The following is a 19,352-nucleotide window of genomic DNA, read 5'->3' as shown; positions in this document are numbered from 1 at the left end:
CCAGAACAAACACCAATTGCAAATAACAAACTAAAAATAAACCTGAAAATCTGTTTAGAACAGCTACTATGTTGCAAAGAGTGAACTACCACAGGCACAATGTAGCAGTCTTTGCAAACTTCAAAAAGCAAATGGCCTCGATCGTGGTTCCACTTGCCTCTCACCCGTGACTTCAGTGGAAATTTCAAATTCAGGATCTGACACAGACTGATTCATGTTCACAGTTCTTACAAGTTCATAGAAATTTCTGTTCAATCAGAACCAAGTATTTGAGTTGATGATTGTAATTTTTATACAATGTTGTAATTTGTGTTTCAACAATTTTTGATTAATGTTTTGTTTCCGTTACAATATTATACTTTAATGTATAATATTGTAACGGAAACAAAACAGGAAACAAAACATCAATCAAAAAATTGCTCTTTTTCATTCGGGCTACTTAAATTTATTTTGGGCTACCAAAAACTGAAGAGTCCCTGCCCGAAGGGCTACCAGGGATTTTGACATTTTGCGAGCCCTGGAGAGCCAGAGGGGGCGGGTCTCTGTGTGATTTCAGTGAGAAACACATTTAAGGAAATCACGGGACTTTCACAATAAAAGCAGCAGCTGTATAGCAGCTCTTGAAGTTATGAGCTGAGGTCAGAGTTACACTTCCTGTCAGCTGCTGCTTTCTTCCTGTGCGTCACACAGACATACGTGATCAACGTTTTTGATCAGCTACAGATCGCTAAATTATTGGAAGTTAGTTCACCGCTAACAGAGCTGCTCACTCATCATTGGGTTGGTTTTCTAGACGCGCATGTGACGTCAGGGTGAGTGCCGATTGGCTGAGGAGGTCAGGCTTTGTACAAACCAGCAAAGCTGCAGCGACAACAGGAAGTGAGGTCACAGCAGGCCGACTCGGACCTCAGCTGGGACAAAGCGCCACGCTGTGACAGAGACACAGTGACATCGTCATTAATGAGCACGTGCATTATCAACGGCAGTACTGGGTTCTGGTCAACGTGTGAAAAACACAAATGTGATGTCATCAGGGCGTGAACCCTGCAGGCGTGAGGCAGCAGCGCTGATCAGATGTATTGAGGGCCCTGATTGGACGACCTGAGAGTGGACGGACTGCTGCTTTATTCGCTGAGCCTGTTGTTCCTGCGAGCTGCTCGCTAATCACATTATAACTTAAACCCCCGAGGTATGTGGAGGCGGGGCTTCACCGGGCTGCACCAGCACCTCGACCACATTTACTTCCCTCACCCAGGCCTGCCTCCAACACCAGGCGTTTACCTACTGATATTTATCTGCCCCTACCAGTGACCATCAGTATAATCCATCCACCTGCCCCCGTCCACCTGCCTCCATCCACCTGCCTCCAACACCAGGCATTTACCTACTGATATTTATCTGCCCCTACCAGAGACCATAACTTTGAACCCATCGGCCGGCACCGGCCTCCATCATTGGCTTTTATGCATCTCTACCCCACGCCATCCACCCGCCCCCATCCACCTGCCTCCATCCACCAGCCCCCATCCACCTGCCTCCATCCACCCACCCCCATCCACCCATCTCCAGCCACCCGCCCCCATCCACCTGCCTCTGGTCATTCATTACCAGCCTTATCTGCATGATTTGTGCAAGGATCCATCCAGCTGTGACTTTCAGCTTTAATAAGAGTAATGAGCGCCTCACCTGAGCGCCTCACCTGAGCGCCTCACCTGAGCGCCTCACCTCACCAGGTAGCTCTGAACATGGCAGCGAGTGCTAAACTGTCGATGACTAAAACCTGACACCTGCACTTCAGTCTCAGCGGGACGGATTTAAAAATCTGTTGTTCAGAGTTATGAAACACATCTTTGTCTAACCAGCGATGAATCCAACTGCACCACCTCTCCCTCCACCCGCCTCCACCCGCCTCACAGGCTGATCTTTTCCAGCTTGTTTCTCTGTGAGCTACAGCAGCTCTTCTGTAACTCGTCGGTGAAGAGATGGAGGACGGCGGTCTGCGCTATATTCAGCCAGACAGGTGGTGCTCAGCCACAGAGGGAAACACCTCCACCTCCTCAGAGTTAGGGTGGAACAAAAACTTCTGTGCTCTGACCAATCAGAAACGGAGATTCGGACGCCGTTTCCGCCAGGCTATGGAGAAGAGGGAGCATGCATGGTGCAGTTCAAAGCAGCATCCCTGCTGGTGGGCGGGGCATCAGTTTAACCACACCTCCATTACATTTCTCGTATCATGGTTTCTTCTGAGCCTGATGCCGAACGTCTCAAACTTAAAACCAGCCAATCCCCTCGTTAGCCGTTGGCTCCTTAGCATCGACTGCTACAACACTAACAGGTCGTATCTAAGCCGCTTTTCTCCAGTTTACTCCACCGCTCTTTGTCTACCACCATCACGCCTGCAGGAAAACACGAGAACAAAGAGAGGTCACCTACGTCCTCATGTCCTCCTGCCAGTCGTCCGACCGTGGGTCCTCCGCCTGCTCGTTTGTCGTGTAATAAAGGAGAAACTTTACTGAGCGGGCAGCAGCTTTTCCCCCTCTCTCTCTCTGAGCTCTTTTCTTTCTAACAGAGAACAATAAGCTGCCCTCGCGCTTACGCCACTTCCTCCAAACACCGCCACCCCCCCACCGGCGACCCTAACGAACCCTCCCCTCCCCATCCTGCTCTATTTTGGTCCAAAGGGAAACGCAGAGGATGGGCGGAGTCCCACCCACAGTGTTTGTGCAGAGCGCGAGCTGCTGCCGAGTGCCCGGCCGTTACAGCTGAACTCGGCCGGTTCTGTCCTGGCTCGGAGATCTCACACTCAGGTGTGAAGGCGGACTCTGTGAACAGGTACAGGAGTCCTCGTGTCGTCTACACGCCTGACTCTGATTATTAGTTATTGATGAACAGGTGAAGATCAATAACCTGCTGTCGGTCATGAGCTTCTTATTATCCTTTTTGCTCATGCCCTCTGCCCGTCCATCACGTGTGTGTCTGTGTGCGTGCAGGTGTGCGTCTGTGTGCGTGCAGGTGTGTGTCTGTGTGCGTGCAGGCGTCTGTGTGCGTGCAGGCGTGTGTCTGTGTGCGTGCAGGCGTGTGTCTGTGTGCGTGCAGGCGTGTGTGTGTGTGCGTGCAGGCGTGTGTGTGCGTGCAGGTGTGCGTCTGTGTGCGTGCAGGCGTGCGTCTGTGTGCGTGCAGGCGTGTGTGTGCGTGCAGGTGTGCGTCTGTGTGCGTGCAGGTGTGTGTCTGTGTGCGTGCAGGCGTGTGTGCGTGCAGGTGTGCGTGTGCGTGCAGGTGTGTGTCTGTGTGCGTGCAGGTGTGTGTGTGTGTGTGCGTGCAGGTGTGTGTCTGTGTGCGTGCAGGTGTGTGTCTGTGTGCGTGCAGGTGTGTGTCTGTGTGCGTGCAGGTGTGTGTGTGCGTGCAGGTGTGTGTCTGTGTGCGTGCAGGCGTGTGTCTGTGTGCGTGCAGGTGTGTGTCTGTGTGCGTGCAGGTGTGCGTGTGTGTGCAGGTGTGTGTGTGCGTGCAGGTGTGTGTCTGTGTGCGTGCAGGCGTGTGTGTCTGTGTGCGTGCAGGTGTGTGTCTGTGTGCGTGCAGGCGTGTGTCTGTGTGCGTGCAGGTGTGTGTGTGTGTGCGTGCAGGTGTGTGTGTGTCTGTGTGCGTGCAGGTGTGTGTGTGTGTGCGTGCAGGTGTGTGTCTGTGTGCGTGCAGGTGTGCGTGTGTGTGCGTGCAGGTGTGCGTGTGTGTGCGTGCTGGTGTGTGTCTGTGTGCGTGCAGGTGTGCGTGTGCGTGCAGGTGTGTGTCTGTGTGCGTGCAGGTGTGCGTGTGTGTGCGTGCAGGTGTGCGTGTGTGTGCGTGCAGGTGTGCGTGTGTGTGCGTGCTGGTGTGTGTCTGTGTGCGTGCAGGTGTGCGTACCTGAGCCTCCTCTTGGCCAGGCTCCTGGAGCAGATCCTCTCCATGCTGCTCTGCAGGTTGAGCAGAGCCGTGATGGCCTGTTTCAGACACTCTTTATCCTCGTCGTCCTGACTCTTCTCCTCCAGTTGCTGTGGAAACAGAGGGGGAGGGGCTAACTACCTCCATCAGACAGAGAACTAAGAACAAAACCTGTGCTGTCCAATCAGAGTCCAGGACTCCCTCTGCCCCCCCGTGGGCCCTCAGCTGTGAAATAATCTGCACTACATGACTGGAGGTATTTCAGAGATTTGCCCTCAGAGGGGCAAAGCCTCTTACGGCCGCGGTGGAAAGTCCCAGACCTGGACCGGCTCCACGGGAGACTGGTGCGTGCCGTCAGCGCACCTGACTGGGTTCACCTGGGACCAGTTTCCTGTGCTCAGCCACCGCCGGCCTGCGGGGAATGCTCTGTGGCAGGATACCGCCACATCATAAGGCGGTGCTATGACCAGGTGTGATACAGGTGTAGTGCGTGTAAGGCAGGTGAGTTACAGGTGTTGAATCTCGAGCGTTCGGCATCGCCTCTGTTGATCTCTGCGGGTGGAAGCGTGCAGAAACACACATGCACAAACGTCAGTGTCAGGAGACTCACCTTGAGGATCTCGAACAGGTGCAGGCAGTGGTAAACAGGTGTGAGCAGCAGCCTGGGCAGAACGTACTGAACGGCCTCTTTAAAGCCCTCGCAGATGGACTGCAGACAGACAGACAGACAGACGTTTCATCATCAGCGGTCACGTGACCCGCCGCACACGCCGATCTCTATCAACACCTGAGCAGAGGTTCGTGTCACATGATAATCAGCTGACGTTGCACCCGCTCGTCTGTTCTGGCTCTGACTGTGAGAGCGCGCTCGTTGGCTAACGACTTGTGATTGATAAGTCGTTAGCCAACGAACGTGCAGGAAACACTACAGGCTTTATTTTTTTATTTAACTGATCCCAGAAGCTCAGAGCAAAGAGGTCAAAGGTCAGAAAGGTCTGCTTTCACCTTCTCTGACAGAACCATTGTAATCAGAGTACTGGCCTCACCTGCAGGTGGAAGGAAGCTCCAGGTTTGGACACCTGACTGAGGAAGTGTTCGTGGAAGCCAGAGCGCAGCATGTCCTGAGCGTACGTCTCATAGGGGTCGAAAGCCAACTCCTGCCAATCAAAGCTCACGTCATTCTCAAGCAGACAACCGATCGATCGACAGATCAATGCACCGGCGTACAGACCTCAGCCAGGTCCTCGAAGCAGCTGCCCACCAGAGGATGAGGACTTCCCTCACCGGTCATTTCCACCGTGTCCTCGATCAGACCGAGCAGCTTCACCGTCACCTCGTGGATATCCAGGATCCGACTGAAGATGCTCTCCACATCCTGCAATCAGAGACTCGTCAATTACACCAACTCGAACACGTCATCGTCACTCACAGTGTCACCAATCACCAGACCAGTTGGTGATGTCACCGGTGGACATACGTGCTGGGAGAAGAGCATGGCGTTGGAGTTGAAGGGCTCCCTGAACACCCTGATGATCAGGTTGAGCTGCCTCAGGTACTGCCGACAGTCCGCCATGAAGCTCTTCACCAGCTCGTAGTAACTCTGCTCCTCATTGGCTGACGGCTCCTCATCCATCAGTGGGAAGCCGCTGATGTCCTCCTCGTCCTGGTGAAACATGTTCATCAGCACCTGCACAGCGACACACAGACCTACAGGTGAGACACGCAGATTTAAAGGTTCCTCCAGACCATGAGACTGAGCGGCTGCACGGTGTGGAGCTTTCACTGTGTTGTAGTTTGCTGTGTGCGTGTGCGTGAGCGACCTTGTCGGCACACATGGCCACGGTGATATCCTGCTGGGAGATCTCATAGTGTCGAATGTTCCTCACGTAATTTCCTGCCAGCTTCAGGATGTCCGCAGAGATGTACTCCAGCACGGCGACCATGTACACGGACACCTGGTGGTCGATCTTATAGCCCAGCACCTCCTGAAGCACAGCAGTGGTGAACACACGCGAGGCATCATGGGAAATGTGCGTAAGCCACATGATGAAGAAACGTACCTTGAGCAGGGGATGGATCTTATCAACAGGCAGCGCCAGCGGGTTCCTCCTCCTCCTCTTCTCAATGGCGCTCTGAGCATCACTGAGCGCCCACTTATCGATCGGGTGAGGAAAACTCTTCTGCACGCGCTCCTGGAGAGAAAAGGGGCGTGTTCAGGACACGAAGCGTAGCCTGCACGCCTTGGCTGGGCCGATATGAACCAAACAACACCTGATCTGAGCAGGGCTGTGCGATATGACGAAATGAAAACATCTTTCATATCATACACTATCGTTTGTTTCATGGTGACGCAAAATCCACTGATTATGGGACAGGGAATCCCAGCACGACCAGTTTAGACGAGGCAGAACCAGGTAGCTACAAACAGACGGACCAGTCCACACAAGTCCGGACCTCATTCCTAAACGAGCGCCGCCTCTGTTGCAAACACGGTTTGGTTATGAAACGTCTGACACGGAAAACTGCACAATGTAAGTTCTGGCACAAACCGGCGCCCACCTCAGACTGAAACAGCACAGAGCTCTTCTCAGGTGACAGAGAGAAGCAACAAAGAGCCGTCAGCTGCTCCAAACCAACCTCAGACGTTTCCCCGCAGCACGCCGTGTAGAAAGACTCAAAGAAAATGGCGGCCGTTACAACTTCTATCTAAAAATAGATGGTTTCACGCATCGGTCAGAACACTCCGCTGAAAACGCCGCACACAGGTCGAGTTACAGAAAAAGCACATTTAGTGACAGATAAGGTTATCGGGAGATAACCGGGTCATATCGCACAGCACAGATCTGATGTGGTTTCTGGGTTGACGCCATGGGTACAGTTGATCACACGGCACAGCACACCTGTCCTGTGCTCTGAGCCAATAACCCGAGGTTATTCTGTCCGTCACGGCTCGGTTATTGACGGGTCTCTTGATTCAACTCATTTTTATAATCACAGCAACAGTCGCCTGAAAGCGCTTTACACTGTAGTAAAGAGCAGAGAAAACTCTGAGCAGGCCGACGGTGGGAAAACAGGAAGAAACCTGCCTAACGATAAGCTCCGCCTGCACGCGGGCGTTTCTGGAGAACCGCCTCCTGTCCTGAATCCTCGATGTCATCCAAGAACCGGAGTCACATCCATGATTCAAACGCTGAGCTGTGGACGATGAGGAAAAACAAAGGAGCGCCATGACGACGAGGAGCGCCATGACGACGAGGAGCAGGCCGGTGGACTCTGTGATCCTGCACAAACCACAGGTGGATCTGCAGCTCCGGCACCGCTGAGGCGAGGAAGAAGCTGGGACACGCAGACGCACGATGAAGAGGAAGTTAGTGCCATCACTACTCGAGGAGGCGTGAGCTGAAACGGTGCATTACTCAGGTTCAGCTCAGGTAACGGCACCTGTGCGGCGATTAACCCTCGGTGTTCACACCTGCTCGGCAACAATCACAAGGAACCGGGACGACGAGTATCGAGAGCTAGTACTGACTTACATCCTTACACCTGTCCAGGTGTGCAGTGCAGCCGGTCTGCTGCTTGGTCACATGTCCAGCACTTACACGACATCATGTCCTGTCACATGATGCAGCCTGAGGGATCAGGTGACCTCTGTGAGCGCGATCAACGGATGGCACGTGTCACCAAACACGAACACACACAGGATGTGAGTCTGAGGAACGGTCAGGGGTCAAAGGTCAGGGGTCAAAGGTCAAATATCAGGGATCGGGTTGAGGATTAAAACGCCAACAGCGTGGCGTTTTGTTTTTTTTCCCCAGACAGCACCTCGTTACGTCATCGCAGCCGCCGATCCCACCTCGGCCTCACAGTGATGTCATCATCAGGAACTCATGTGATTGGCTGTTCAGCTGCTTCCAGCTGACTTCTGACGCAAACATCAAAACTTTATTTAAATGGTAAAAATAACAGTAAACACAGAAAGAACCTGGCGTGCATGATCGTTAGCGTGCCTCACCTCGACGTCCTGGCACGTGCGCGGCTGAGCCTGACACAGCATACTGAGCAGCTGCAGGATCAGCTCCTCCACGTACTGCAGCGCCTCCTGCTGGGACACCAGGTTAGGATGCACCTGGTTCAGTACCTGAACACACACAGATCAGTCATAGTCACTGGCAGCTCGTGGCTTCATGACAGTTACTAATAAATGTGCTGGGCATGACTGCGACGTTTACAAATGTCTCAGCGTTTACAGATTTTAGATATTTAAGTTTGGAAGGACGATTTGAAATCAGGAATTCAGGTCATAAATGCAGAAGAAGCTGCTGATTATTATTATTATTATTACCTTCCAACATAAAGCGCCCTGAGGTGACCGTCGTTGTCATTTCGTGCTTTATAAATAAAACTGAAATCCTCACTGCACAGTTCTGCACAAACTGTAAATACCAAACGATTGTTAATATTTAATACTTTGGTATTTTTATATTATTATTATTTTCCTTCTTTGATATAGTTGTACACTTTCTAATGTTCATGTAAAGCTGAGGAAGAATTTCATTACAGGTAAATGTTCCAATACAATAAAATAAAAGACAATAAAACTTGAATCCACGACTGTAAACGTGATCCACTCTGGAACTCGGACAGTTTGCTGATCTGTTACAGAGCACACGCTCCGTTCTGGGTCGCGCCGCTGAAAATGATTCAGGTGATTGTCAGTGGGAAACCTGCCGACGCTCTGAAGCCTCAAAATGCTGTCTAAATGACTGAGCTTCAATCTGTGAATGCATTTCAACATGAAATGTAATCAGATTACAATCAGACTGTCTGCTAGAGCAGGGCGATATGACCAAAAATATTTATCACGATATACATTTGAAAATTTGCGATAACGATATAACTGACTAGGGCCGGGCCATATCATACCGTTCACAGTAATACCAGTATAATGTTGGGCAACGGTAAGAAAATGAAATATGGCGATAGAATCTGGCTAAAACGCGCATGCGCAGTGCCTTTGGTTATTTTGTCATATGTGCCAATATTGAACCCAAAGTACTAACTAGCTAACTGACTGGATGCCCATTAACCTTATAACTCCTGGTGTGTCTGTGTGTGTGTGTGTGTGTGTGTGTGCGCGCGCGTGTGTGTGTGTGTACGTGTGTGTGTGTGTGTGTGTGCGTGTGTGCAGAGGCAGCCAGGTTCATAATGGATATGAGGAACTTGAGCCACATTCAGGTAAAAGTGTAAGAAGAAATGATCCATCAGTAAAGGATAATGCAAAAATGCAAAAAATGCACTCAGTTTACTTTTTACTCACTATGAGCATCATTCATTATTCTCCCAGTAATTAAGGTTAGGATATGTATTTTTTTTTTTATTCCAATCCATTCTTCTTTAGCAGCATTTAAATAACCTTTATCAGATTTGATGGTTTTGTTACAGACTTTTCAAAAAAGTGTTTTTCTTTTGTTTCACAAATGTGGGATTAAATTGTGTTAAAATGTACAAAACAGTGATGTCATGTTCTGTGACGAGGACCCAGGCACAGAGAGACTTGATGAATTTAAGAATCTTATGATTTAATAAAGAAATTTGCAGACTTGCACAGAGAGGGTAAAATTATGACTGATAACGGAGACAACAGACGATGAGGACAGGGAGGAACAGGGGTTTAAATGCACCAAAGTGACAGTCAGAGACAACTCGGGACAACTGGAGAAATTTAAGGATGCAGGGACTGACAGAGACGGGGAAGACGTCTCATTGTGACGAGTCAAGTTTACCTTGCCTGGCTGGGCAGCTCTCTGGGTGCTCAGCACCCCCAAAGCTCTGATCCTAGAATCGCCCCTGATGTATAATATCCACAAAACTTAAAAAGAGGTTATACACACACAATACGGTAATATTATATTGAAGCACAGTATGTATCACTCCGCGAGGCTCCGCCTACGATAGCCGTAATGCTCCGACAATCCATCAAGCGGTGCGGCTTCGTAGCTTAGCAAAGTCGTACTGAAACATCTGACAGATTTTCGAGCACCGTGTACATAAAATCGTTTCGAGGTCAGTGAACACAACCAGAGTTCATACATAAGGCGCACGGGATTATAAGGGGCTCTGTCGACTTTCAGAAAAATCAAAGGATTGATTTTAAGTGCGCCGTATTTTCCAAACAACACGGTAATAACAACGGCCCGCTAGCATGCGCTACCACAAATAGTGCTTTGTTGTGTATCTGATGGACGAAAGCTGAACCAGTTCCACACCAGTGAAGCTGCAGCATTTTTACAAACCAGTTCTGGTTCATACGTTTCATTCAACGATCCACTTTCGCTCTTCTCATTCTGCGTCGCCGCCATGTGCGTATGAAAACAAAGGCACTGCGCATGCGCGTTTTACCCACATTCTATCGCCATATTTCATTTTCTAACCATTGCCCAACATCACACCGGTATTACCGTGAACGGTATGATATGGCCCAGCCCTAGCTGTCTGCTGCACTTAAAACTTGATTTTAAACACATTTAGTTCTGTGTTAGAGTCTTAAAGTCACTTCAGCGTCAGCTTCACTCCGATTTTCACGTCATCTCCAAGATCCAACTGTGACGCAGTTTATCCATCAGAGCAATAAGACAGACGATTGATCATCAATCAGTGTGAAATGTTTGCAAGGAAGCTGACAGACTGACAGCATCAGTGTCCACAGACATCTGACTCTGATGTCATCGCTGCCTGTGTGATGTCATCGCTGCCTCTGTCCTGTTACACTGGCGACTGAATGACTGCAAAAGCTTCATGTTAAGTAACCAACAAAGTAACATTAATCTGGAACTTCAGTTTTTGTAAAAACAAACTGCTCCAGCAGATTTTGCTCCTCTGTGCGCGTAGGCAGCACCTATGAACGAGGAAACAAATGAGCGGGTCAGTCAGCTGGTTCAGGTGCAGCAGAGGGGAGGAGTCACAGAGAAACTCAGTGTTTATTGAATAACACCTGCCAGTTATCAGGTTAGGTTCACAGTCTGTTACCATTGTAAGTGACTCAGAGATGAAGTTACCTCATATCAGGGATAACAAACTCAGAGGAGCAGCTAAACTCCTCCAGCTACCTGAACGCTGCTCCAACAGAGGTCGATCATCTTGTTAATAATTTCACCTCCTCACTACGTACGACTCTGGATACTGTAGCTCCTGTGAAAACTAAGGTCTCAAATCAGAAGTACCTGACCCCGTGGTATAATTCTCAAACACGTACCCTAAAGCAGATGACTCGTAAGCTGGAGAGGAAATGGCGTGTCACAAATTTAGAGGATCATCATTTAGCCTGGAGAAATAGTTTGTTGCTTTATAAGAAAGCCCTCCACAAAGCCAGAACATCTTACTATTCGTCACTGATTGAAGGAAATAAGAACAACCCCAGGTTTCTCTTCAGCACTGTAGCCAGGCTGACAAACAGTCAGAGCTCTGTTGAGCCAACCATCCCTTTAACGTTAACTAGTGATGACTTCATGAACTTCTTCACAAATAACATTTTAATCTGTTCACACAGCTCTTTGCTAACTACAGGCCAATCTCCAACCAGGCTGTAGGTATTACAGGTACTGTGCTGCAGTGGTTTGTATCATATCTCTCTAATAGACTCCAGTTTGTGCATGTAAATGGAGAGTCCTCTTCACACACTGAGGTTAATTATGGAGTTCCACAGGGTTCAGTGCTAGGACCAATTCTGTTTACATTATACATGCTTCCCTTAGGCAGCATCATTAGAAGACATAGCATACATTTACACTGCTATGCAGATGACACCCAGCTCTATCTGTCCATGAAGCCAGATAACACACACCAATGAGTTAAACTGCAGGAATGTCTTAAAGACATAAAGACCTGGATGGCCGCTAACTTTCTGCTTCTTAATTCAGATAAAACTGAGGTTATTGTACTCGGCGCTGAAAAGCTTAGAAATATGGTATCTAACCAGATTCTTACTCTGGATGGCATTACCTTGGCCTCCAGTAACACTGTGAGGAACCTTGGAGTCATCTTTGACCAGGATATGTCCTTCAACGCACATATTAAACAAATATGTGAGACTGCTTTCTTCCATTTGTGCAACATCTCTAAAGTTAGAAATATCCTGTCTCAGAGTGACGCTGAAAACTAGTTCATGCATTTATTACTTCCAGGCTGGATGACTGTAATTCATTATTATCAGGAAGTCCTAAAAACTCCCTGAAAAGCCTTCAGCTAATCCAAAATGCTGCAGCAAGAGTACTGACAGGGACTAGAAAGAGAGAGCAGATTTCTCCTGTTTTGGCTTCCTGTTAAATCCAGAATTCAAAATCCTTTTAAAGTAAAAATTTAAAAGTATAATGGGAGGAAGAGCCTTCGGTTTTCAGGCCCCTCCTCTGTGGAACCACCATCATCATCCTCACTACTAACACCTTCAGTGTGAGGTCAGACTGATGTTTGACGATGATCCTCTAAACAGGTGAGGACACAATGATCCAGCATATTTGTGGATCAGCCTCGACACAAGGCTCTGATGAAGCTCTAGTCATCATTCTGTGGAGTTTTACCTGCCGACCACCGTGATGCTCAGTAACCACGATGCACCACAACCCGAGGGTGGACTCGGGTGAGACAAACACCTGCTCAGAGCACCGTCAGGATACACGCAGCTCACCTGCACACACCTGAAGGTCTGTCTGTGTGTCTCTGTTCGGGGTCGTGTGTGTGTTTACCTTTTCCAGTGAGGGCACCAGCAGGCCTCTCCATTTCGGACCGTTCTCTTCGCTGAAGAAGTCGTACTGCGGCTGCGCCGCCTGCATGGCTGCCGCTCCCGCGGGTCTGAGAAGCCGGACTCACACGCCCGGTTCGGTGAGCGGCAGTCCGGGTCCAGCAGGGCGGGTGAAGCCGTGAAGCTCAGAACATCCGGGCCAATCCTCCAGAGCAGCCGCCCTCACTGCGACCATCCTCGGAGAGCTAGCCGTTAGCTCCGGGCTAGCAGCTGCCCGCGGCTCCGCTCACCGGGAGCAGAGCATGACGAACGGCCACCGGGACGCTGATCTGCCGCGGCGTTAGCCCGCCTGCTAGCGTTAGCGGCGGCTCGGTAAACGGACCGACCGGCCAGCAGCTGCCGGGCAGCGGGCGCGTTGTTACCGGGCGGGCGGTGCGAACCAAAGGCTCACCGACACACCGACTCTCCAGCGTCGTGGCTTTCGCTTAGCGTCCGTTGCCCACACTATGTCCCCCGGACTCTCTCAGACGGCGCGTCCGGCCCCGGGCCCCTGACAGGCGGACAGTCCGTGAGCTAACGGAGGGCGGTTGTTGTCACCAGAGTCTGGGGAACCGTAGAGTATCGGCTGCACATGCGTACAGGGCGAGTCCTGACGTATATGGGCGGGGCTCCTGCGCAGGAGAGCGTGCTTCACTGCGCGTGTCACAGTGACGTTGGCAGCCATGTCGATAAGTGAGGACTAAAAATAACAAGATTCCAAATTCAACAAAAAAAAGAAACAAAAATATTCAAAATTTATCAAAAAATAAATAAATACAAAACTAAAAATAACACCAAAATATCAAAAAGTACACAAAATCTTAATGTACAAAAGAAAACCTCTCGGTCCCGCAGGTCTTTCCTCCCCACTGCTGTCAGACTCCACAACAAAGACTCCAACTGATCAAACACATCCACACATGTGCAATAACACTAAGTGCAAAACTCTTTCTGGCATCGTTGTATTACACTCAGTTGTATATAGCATTTGTATTCTATTTTATTCGATTGTATATAGTATTTTGTTTTTATTTTATTCTATTCTATTGTGTACAGTATCTCATAGATATTTTATTCCAGTGTTTTTTCTCTAATTTTTCTATGCAACTTTGCACTGTCCACTGCTGTAACAAAACTAATTTCCCACATGTGGGACTAATCTAGGATATCTAATCTTAAAAATCATTTTTAGATATGTGTGTATCAGGCATAAAACGAGCTAGCCCCTGCTGGACAAAGACTCACACAACCATCAGCCCCGTGGAAACAGAAATGTCGACCAACTGGAAGATGAATCAGGACCTCAGGATCATTTACAGCAATGACTGTTCTGACTTCCTGATACACACTAATATTTCCCACAGATCCAAAGAGCTCTCTGTTTCACCTGCAACACTGAGCTGCACCCATAACCTGATGGAGAGATTATATATTATCTAACCCGGCAACACCTTGGTTTCTGGAATAGCTGTTTAACCTACTGCCACCATGATCTGACTGATGGCTGGATTTAGACAATAAATGGGGATATTTTAACCCTTTGGTGTCCACAGGCAGCTGTAAAGGAGTGGTGTGTTTTTAAAATAGCTTTGAGCTTAAGGCTGCTCTCACTGGAACAGTAAATGGTTCTTATATGGTGCTTTTCTAGTCTGAGCACTCAAAGCACTTTTCTGTGCTCTTTCTATCTGACGTTCACACACATTCATCGGAGAGTGACTTCAGGTCAGTATCTCGTCCAAGGATACCTGACATCTGATACCCACCCACCTTCCAGATTAGCAGGTGACCTGCTCCACCACCTGAGCCACCCCAGTGAAGCCAGAGGAGGACGGATCAGGGACTGTGCTGACCCCCAAAGAGCTGAGTGGAAATAAAGGCTCTCATGTTTCCTGAGAGGCTGCTGAAGATTTTAGGGAACTTTTAATGATTTATGTGTTTGAAAAAATAAAAAGTTTTCAACATGAACTGAAGATGGTCACTCTAAGTCTCTCTGTCATTGTGATAATAAGCAGCCTGCATATTTAAACAATGTTAACATCTCTGTGATGTCGCACCTCGTTCTTATAAGCGTTCTGGGCAGACTCAGAGCTTTCTCCAGTTTCCTGATTCTTTAGTTTTGTCACCTCCATGGTCGAAGGAGCTTGGAAAGAAAAGCGTCTGGACTTCTTTAAGTTACTTGAAGACGTTTCACCTCTCAGCCGAGAAGCTTCTTCAGTTCTAAGGTCAAATGGTGGAGAGTCCCAGATATAAACCCAGTGGGAGTTTCCCCCTGATGATCCTCTAATCACATGAGCCAAGGTGTGGAACTGGGTGTGGGTCACAATCAGCCAGAGTTTCGGGTGAGCTCATTGTGAAACCTATCGTGTGATTTCCTGAGGTCAGATGGTCCAGGATGTGAGTGGCGTTAAGGTGTCTGGGGAGGGAACTCAAAACTGGATTATAGATGGCAGAGAGTTGGTGTCATAAGCCCCGCCTCTGTTCAAAGATGGTCGCTCAAAGTGTACATAGATGCTTCTTTCACTCCTCTTTCAAACCATCTGTCCTCTCTGTCCAAAATGTGAACATTGGCATCCTTGAAAGAGTGACCTTTGACCTTTAGATGCAGATGGACAGCTGAGTCTTGTCCCGTGGAGGTGGCTCTTCTGTGTTGTGCCATGCACTTGTGAAGTGGCTGTTTGGTCTCTCCGATGAATGGAGGTGAAACGTCTTCAAGCAACTTAAAGAAGTCCAGATGCGTTTCTTCCAATGACCTGGACGACTGAGAACCTTCACAAACGTCTCCCTCATAGTTTGAGCTCCTGTTTCTGGGTTTCAGTGGATCTTCTTCATGGTCACACGTCACCGTTTCCCTCTGAGTTGTGCTGAACTGCTTCATAGCATCTGATGGTGCTGGAAGAAACTTTATTGAAATGTTCTTCAGTGACAAACATTTAGACTCGCTCAGGCTGGGTCAGGTACCTTTTAGAAAATAAGAAACCTGCACACGTGAGAACATCAGCTCTTCCAACTACCCGGGTCACACGGTTCACGTTACAGGTGAATGACAGACTTTTCTGAGCAGCAGCACATGTGACTGTCTCCACCGGCTACCTTCTAACTCACCTGGTAACTGGATGAGTTGTGCTGCCCTGATGTGCTCAGTGAAGCCTGCGCCTCTTCATTATGTGATGTTATCAGAACCACAATAACACGCCTCACACACATTTAACAAATATTTAATTCTCAGATATAAATACATCCAACAAATGCTGACAGATCTTCCACAGGAGCAGCTACAGGTGACGAGTCCCATCATGTTTACACCATGTATTTACAGCCGTGTCCAGCAGGGGGCAGCAAAGGTTCCATGAGGGGACAGTGGAGCTATGATGGGGCATCAGGAGGAACATGGGGGCTTTCAGTGTGGATTCTACAGGTTAAAGGTCGATAGTGATGGTGTCACCGTTTCACTCTGCGTGTCGGCTTGAAATTAAATAAAGCTCTGACTTTGAGCCGCACACAAACATTTCATCCACCGTCATTCTCCCTCAGGAGCCTAAAGACCTCGATGGGTCCGCCCCCCTGAAACTCCTCCTCCTCGCTGATCATCAGAGCCCTCCTCCTGATGATGGGAGGAAGCTGTGGACATTCTCAGTTTGGTGTCTGCAGCTGGTGGATGAATGTTTGTAATTCCAGATGTTTTTGAAAGCTCAGAGCCTGAACTTCAAACGTCCGATTCTGCTCGCACAGGGGGGTCACGAGAAGGCATCGGGGCTTCCGATAGGCTGATGCAGTCTCAGAGGCTGATACCTGAAAAAGCTTAAACATAAATGGTGTCATACCCTGTTTACAGAGGAGTTGGTGTCAGAGGTTAAAGGTCAACTCCTTTGTTTGATAACAGGGCGGCAGCACTGATACCTGGATCATCTGGCGAGCAGCACCTGCTCGGCGTCGCAGAGTAAAGGGTTCAGTCTGTGGCTCAGCTCGCAGCTGAAAGCACATTTATATACACATCTGTGAGCGGCCGCCGCCATCCAAACCTGCAGCACGCCACCTGGTCACGTGGCGCTCTGCAGCTCAGACTCTGATCCATCAGGCGGGACTCACACCTGTCACGTTTTGAACTGGCTTGTGGATCCAAGCCTAGCAAGAACAATTAGCTTTGCTTGTCTGTAATTGGCTGTCGTCACTAAGAAGGCCACACCCATCAAATGCCTAAGCAACGTGTGAACCCCGCATGACTGGATAACACTCACCTGAGCTCAGAGCGCTCGCGTGCACCTGAAGCTCCGCCCAACTGACCGATCGGAGCGCAGCGCTCCGAAACATCCGCATGGGAAGGCTCCATGAAGATCACACCTGCAGCAGGTTTGGATCCCAGCGCACACCTGTGTGTGTGTGTGTGTGTGTTTCCTGTTATTGCTCCTGATGGGGACCCAGCTGCAGCAGCTTTGTGACCTGCCTCAGTTCAGGTGACCTTCACACCGATGAAGCTTCTGATTGGACGATGGCACGGCAGAAAGAAAACAGTGAGTCAGAGCTGACTGACAGACCTGGCCACCTGTCTGACTCTGGGCTTTACATGTTTGATGTCAGGTAAGTACAGACGACTCACCTGATTGACCAACAGCTAATTTATTTTATTAACTTGATCACTGATGGTACCTTTGGCCACACCACTGCAGAGATGGATCACAGGAACCGGGCGAGGCTCAGAGTGTACGCTGCGGTGACCTGAGCTGGGTCCAAATCAGGAGCACGAACAGGTGCGCAGCTCCGTCTGCAGTCCGAGGCCCCTCCCATTATGGAACCGGCCAAAAATACACCTTTTGTTGTCCGAGAATCGTCCTCTTCCTCGCCTCAGACGGAGGACTCGTGGGCGGTTTTGGACCGCAGTCCCCCGGCCCGGCTCAGGAAGGGGAAGGTGGTGCCGAGGCAGCCAGACGCTACAGTGAGACCCAGACTGGCCCAGGCGCAGCAGATGGACCAGCCGTAACCGTGATCCACGTCAGCCGGCAGGCCGTAGATGAAGGGCGGGTTTCTGGAGAGGTCGTAGGTCACGCTGGCTGCATACGTGCACAGGGAGATGGTGCAGAAGATCCCTGAGAACGAATCAGAGACCAGATCAGACTGACACCTGAACCTGTGCTGGCTGTAATTGGCTGAGACCTGCAGGTGCATCACCAACAGGTAAAATATGAACCCTCTGACACAACCTGGTCTGTAAGTGATGACGTATGAATCCTGCCTCCAGGTCCAAACTAGTCTGTGTTTACTAAGGCTGTTGTGTTTAACATGTTTTGTATCTTGTTCTATTTAACTTCAATAAACCCTAAAAACAGTCAGTGATCCTGCCGGCCTCTCTCTGTTTTTATCACCACTGTTCATTTTAAAGCACGGTAATAAAAACCTTCGATGTAACTACAGCCCATGCAGCAGTATATTAACCTCACATTGTGGATGGATTATCTCAGTTGTTCTCCTGACTGAAGTCTGGTCCGTTTACAGCAGTGGTCCCCGACCCCCAGGCCCGGTCCGTGAGCCGTTTGGTACTGGGGCGCGAGAGTTGAGGCTCGGGTGTGAAATTTATGGTTTTCAGGGTTTCTATCGTTAATTTGGTTTCCCTGGGTCTTTTCCCGTGTTGTAGTCGTGTGTCTTATTTTGAAAGAAATATGTACATGTTACCATAGCAACCAGAGAGAAAATATTACGCGTTTCGTGTTGAGCTGAAAAGGAAGACAGTTTGTCCCGGACTTCAGCTACAATGAAAAAGACACAAAGCTGGATTTATTCTGTCGTTACGCTGCAGCTGCCTCTTCTTCTCTCATTCTCTCCTGTTTCTACTTCAATCATGAAACTGATTAATGATCAGCTGATCGTCTCTCTTGTTTGTTTATCGCCCACTTTGCGCCAGAAAGAGGAAACCAGCGGATGTCGCGCTAAACAACAGCAGCATGTTTGATCAGCTGTTGTTAGAATTTATTTAATACTAATTTCTAGTATCAGCTGATGTTTGCTGGAGCCACAGCTGTAAAGCTGCTGGTCATGATGGTTTGGATATGTGGTGAGAGGGAAACATGAAGATGAAACCAGGAGATGTCCTTACTGAACCATCAGAGCTGAACAGGTGATGGAGAAACAGGTTTACCTTTTAGGTGACATGGATGAGTTGAAGTTATGAACTGTTTCTGAGACAAATAACACCAGGATCCTTTTCTAAGCAGCTGACAGCTGGTAACTTATTCTCATTTAAAATGTCTCGTTTTTAATAAATGAATCTTACAACCAAAGTTTTTATTTGATGTAAATGTATAGAGATCATACATATACCAACAAGACTGTGCATCACTGTCACCACAGAAAAAGAGAGAGAGCGAGTTTTGACATGTGAGATTTGTGACGTTTAGCGTGTTTGCAGTGTGTAGTTAGTGTGTTGTCTTGTGTAGTTAATGTGTAGTGTTGTGTAGTTAGTGTGTAGTGTTGTGGATAGTTTTGTGTTGTGTGTCAGAACAATGAGGCGACTGCTGTCTCCAGGTAGAAACAGCAGTGACACACCTGCTGCTGTCAGACCTGCAGGTATCAGCTGTGATGTTTCCTTTATAGTGGACAGAAATATTTGGCAAAAATAATTTGTGGCGTCTTATTGAAGAACAGCTGATTGTAAACAGTTTGAAATGGTTATTAAAAA

General features: G+C 48.9%; 2 protein-coding genes across 9 annotated transcripts in view; both read right to left on the bottom strand.

Annotated features, from left to right (window-relative positions):
• Window positions 1–13,289, bottom strand: part of sos1 (son of sevenless homolog 1 (Drosophila)) — a 33,479-nt gene extending 20,190 nt beyond the window's left edge. For both annotated transcript variants that reach the window (XM_087842356.1, XM_087842355.1), the window contains exons 1-9: window positions 12,651–13,289; window positions 7,925–8,050; window positions 5,973–6,104; window positions 5,733–5,897; window positions 5,390–5,599; window positions 5,144–5,287; window positions 4,959–5,069; window positions 4,523–4,621; window positions 3,895–4,022 (exon numbers count right to left, since the gene is read on the bottom strand). In XM_087842356.1, coding sequence (XP_087698482.1) covers window positions 3,895–4,022; window positions 4,523–4,621; window positions 4,959–5,069; window positions 5,144–5,287; window positions 5,390–5,599; window positions 5,733–5,897; window positions 5,973–6,104; window positions 7,925–8,050; window positions 12,651–12,737 — 1,202 coding nt within the window. In that variant the 5' untranslated portion in view covers window positions 12,738–13,289. The remainder of the gene's footprint in view (window positions 1–3,894; window positions 4,023–4,522; window positions 4,622–4,958; window positions 5,070–5,143; window positions 5,288–5,389; window positions 5,600–5,732; window positions 5,898–5,972; window positions 6,105–7,924; window positions 8,051–12,650) is intronic.
• A 2,595-nt stretch (window positions 13,290–15,884) lies between these two features.
• tmem178a (transmembrane protein 178a) overlaps window positions 15,885–19,352 on the bottom strand; it is an 8,517-nt gene continuing 5,049 nt past the window's right edge. Inside the window, exons 4-6 of one of the 7 annotated variants that reach the window (XR_015719153.1) lie at window positions 16,921–17,766; window positions 16,583–16,654; window positions 15,885–16,483 (exon numbers count right to left, since the gene is read on the bottom strand). Coding sequence is in view for 1 of the 7 variants with exons in the window: in XM_087842354.1 (XP_087698480.1) it covers window positions 17,525–17,766 (242 nt within the window). In the remaining 6 variants the exon portion in view is untranslated. Of the gene's footprint in view, window positions 17,767–19,352 lie in introns of all 7 variants that reach the window. The other 6 variants (XR_015719150.1, XR_015719148.1, XR_015719151.1 and 3 more) reach the window with 6 other exon arrangements.

Source organism: Neolamprologus brichardi, chromosome 6 (genome assembly GCF_056152115.1).
Source record: "Neolamprologus brichardi isolate AB-2024 chromosome 6, ASM5615211v1, whole genome shotgun sequence".
NCBI lineage: Eukaryota > Metazoa > Chordata > Actinopteri > Cichliformes > Cichlidae > Neolamprologus > Neolamprologus brichardi.
The sequence above is the reverse complement of the archived record's forward strand: the minus strand, read 5'-3'. Positions and strand labels throughout refer to the sequence as shown.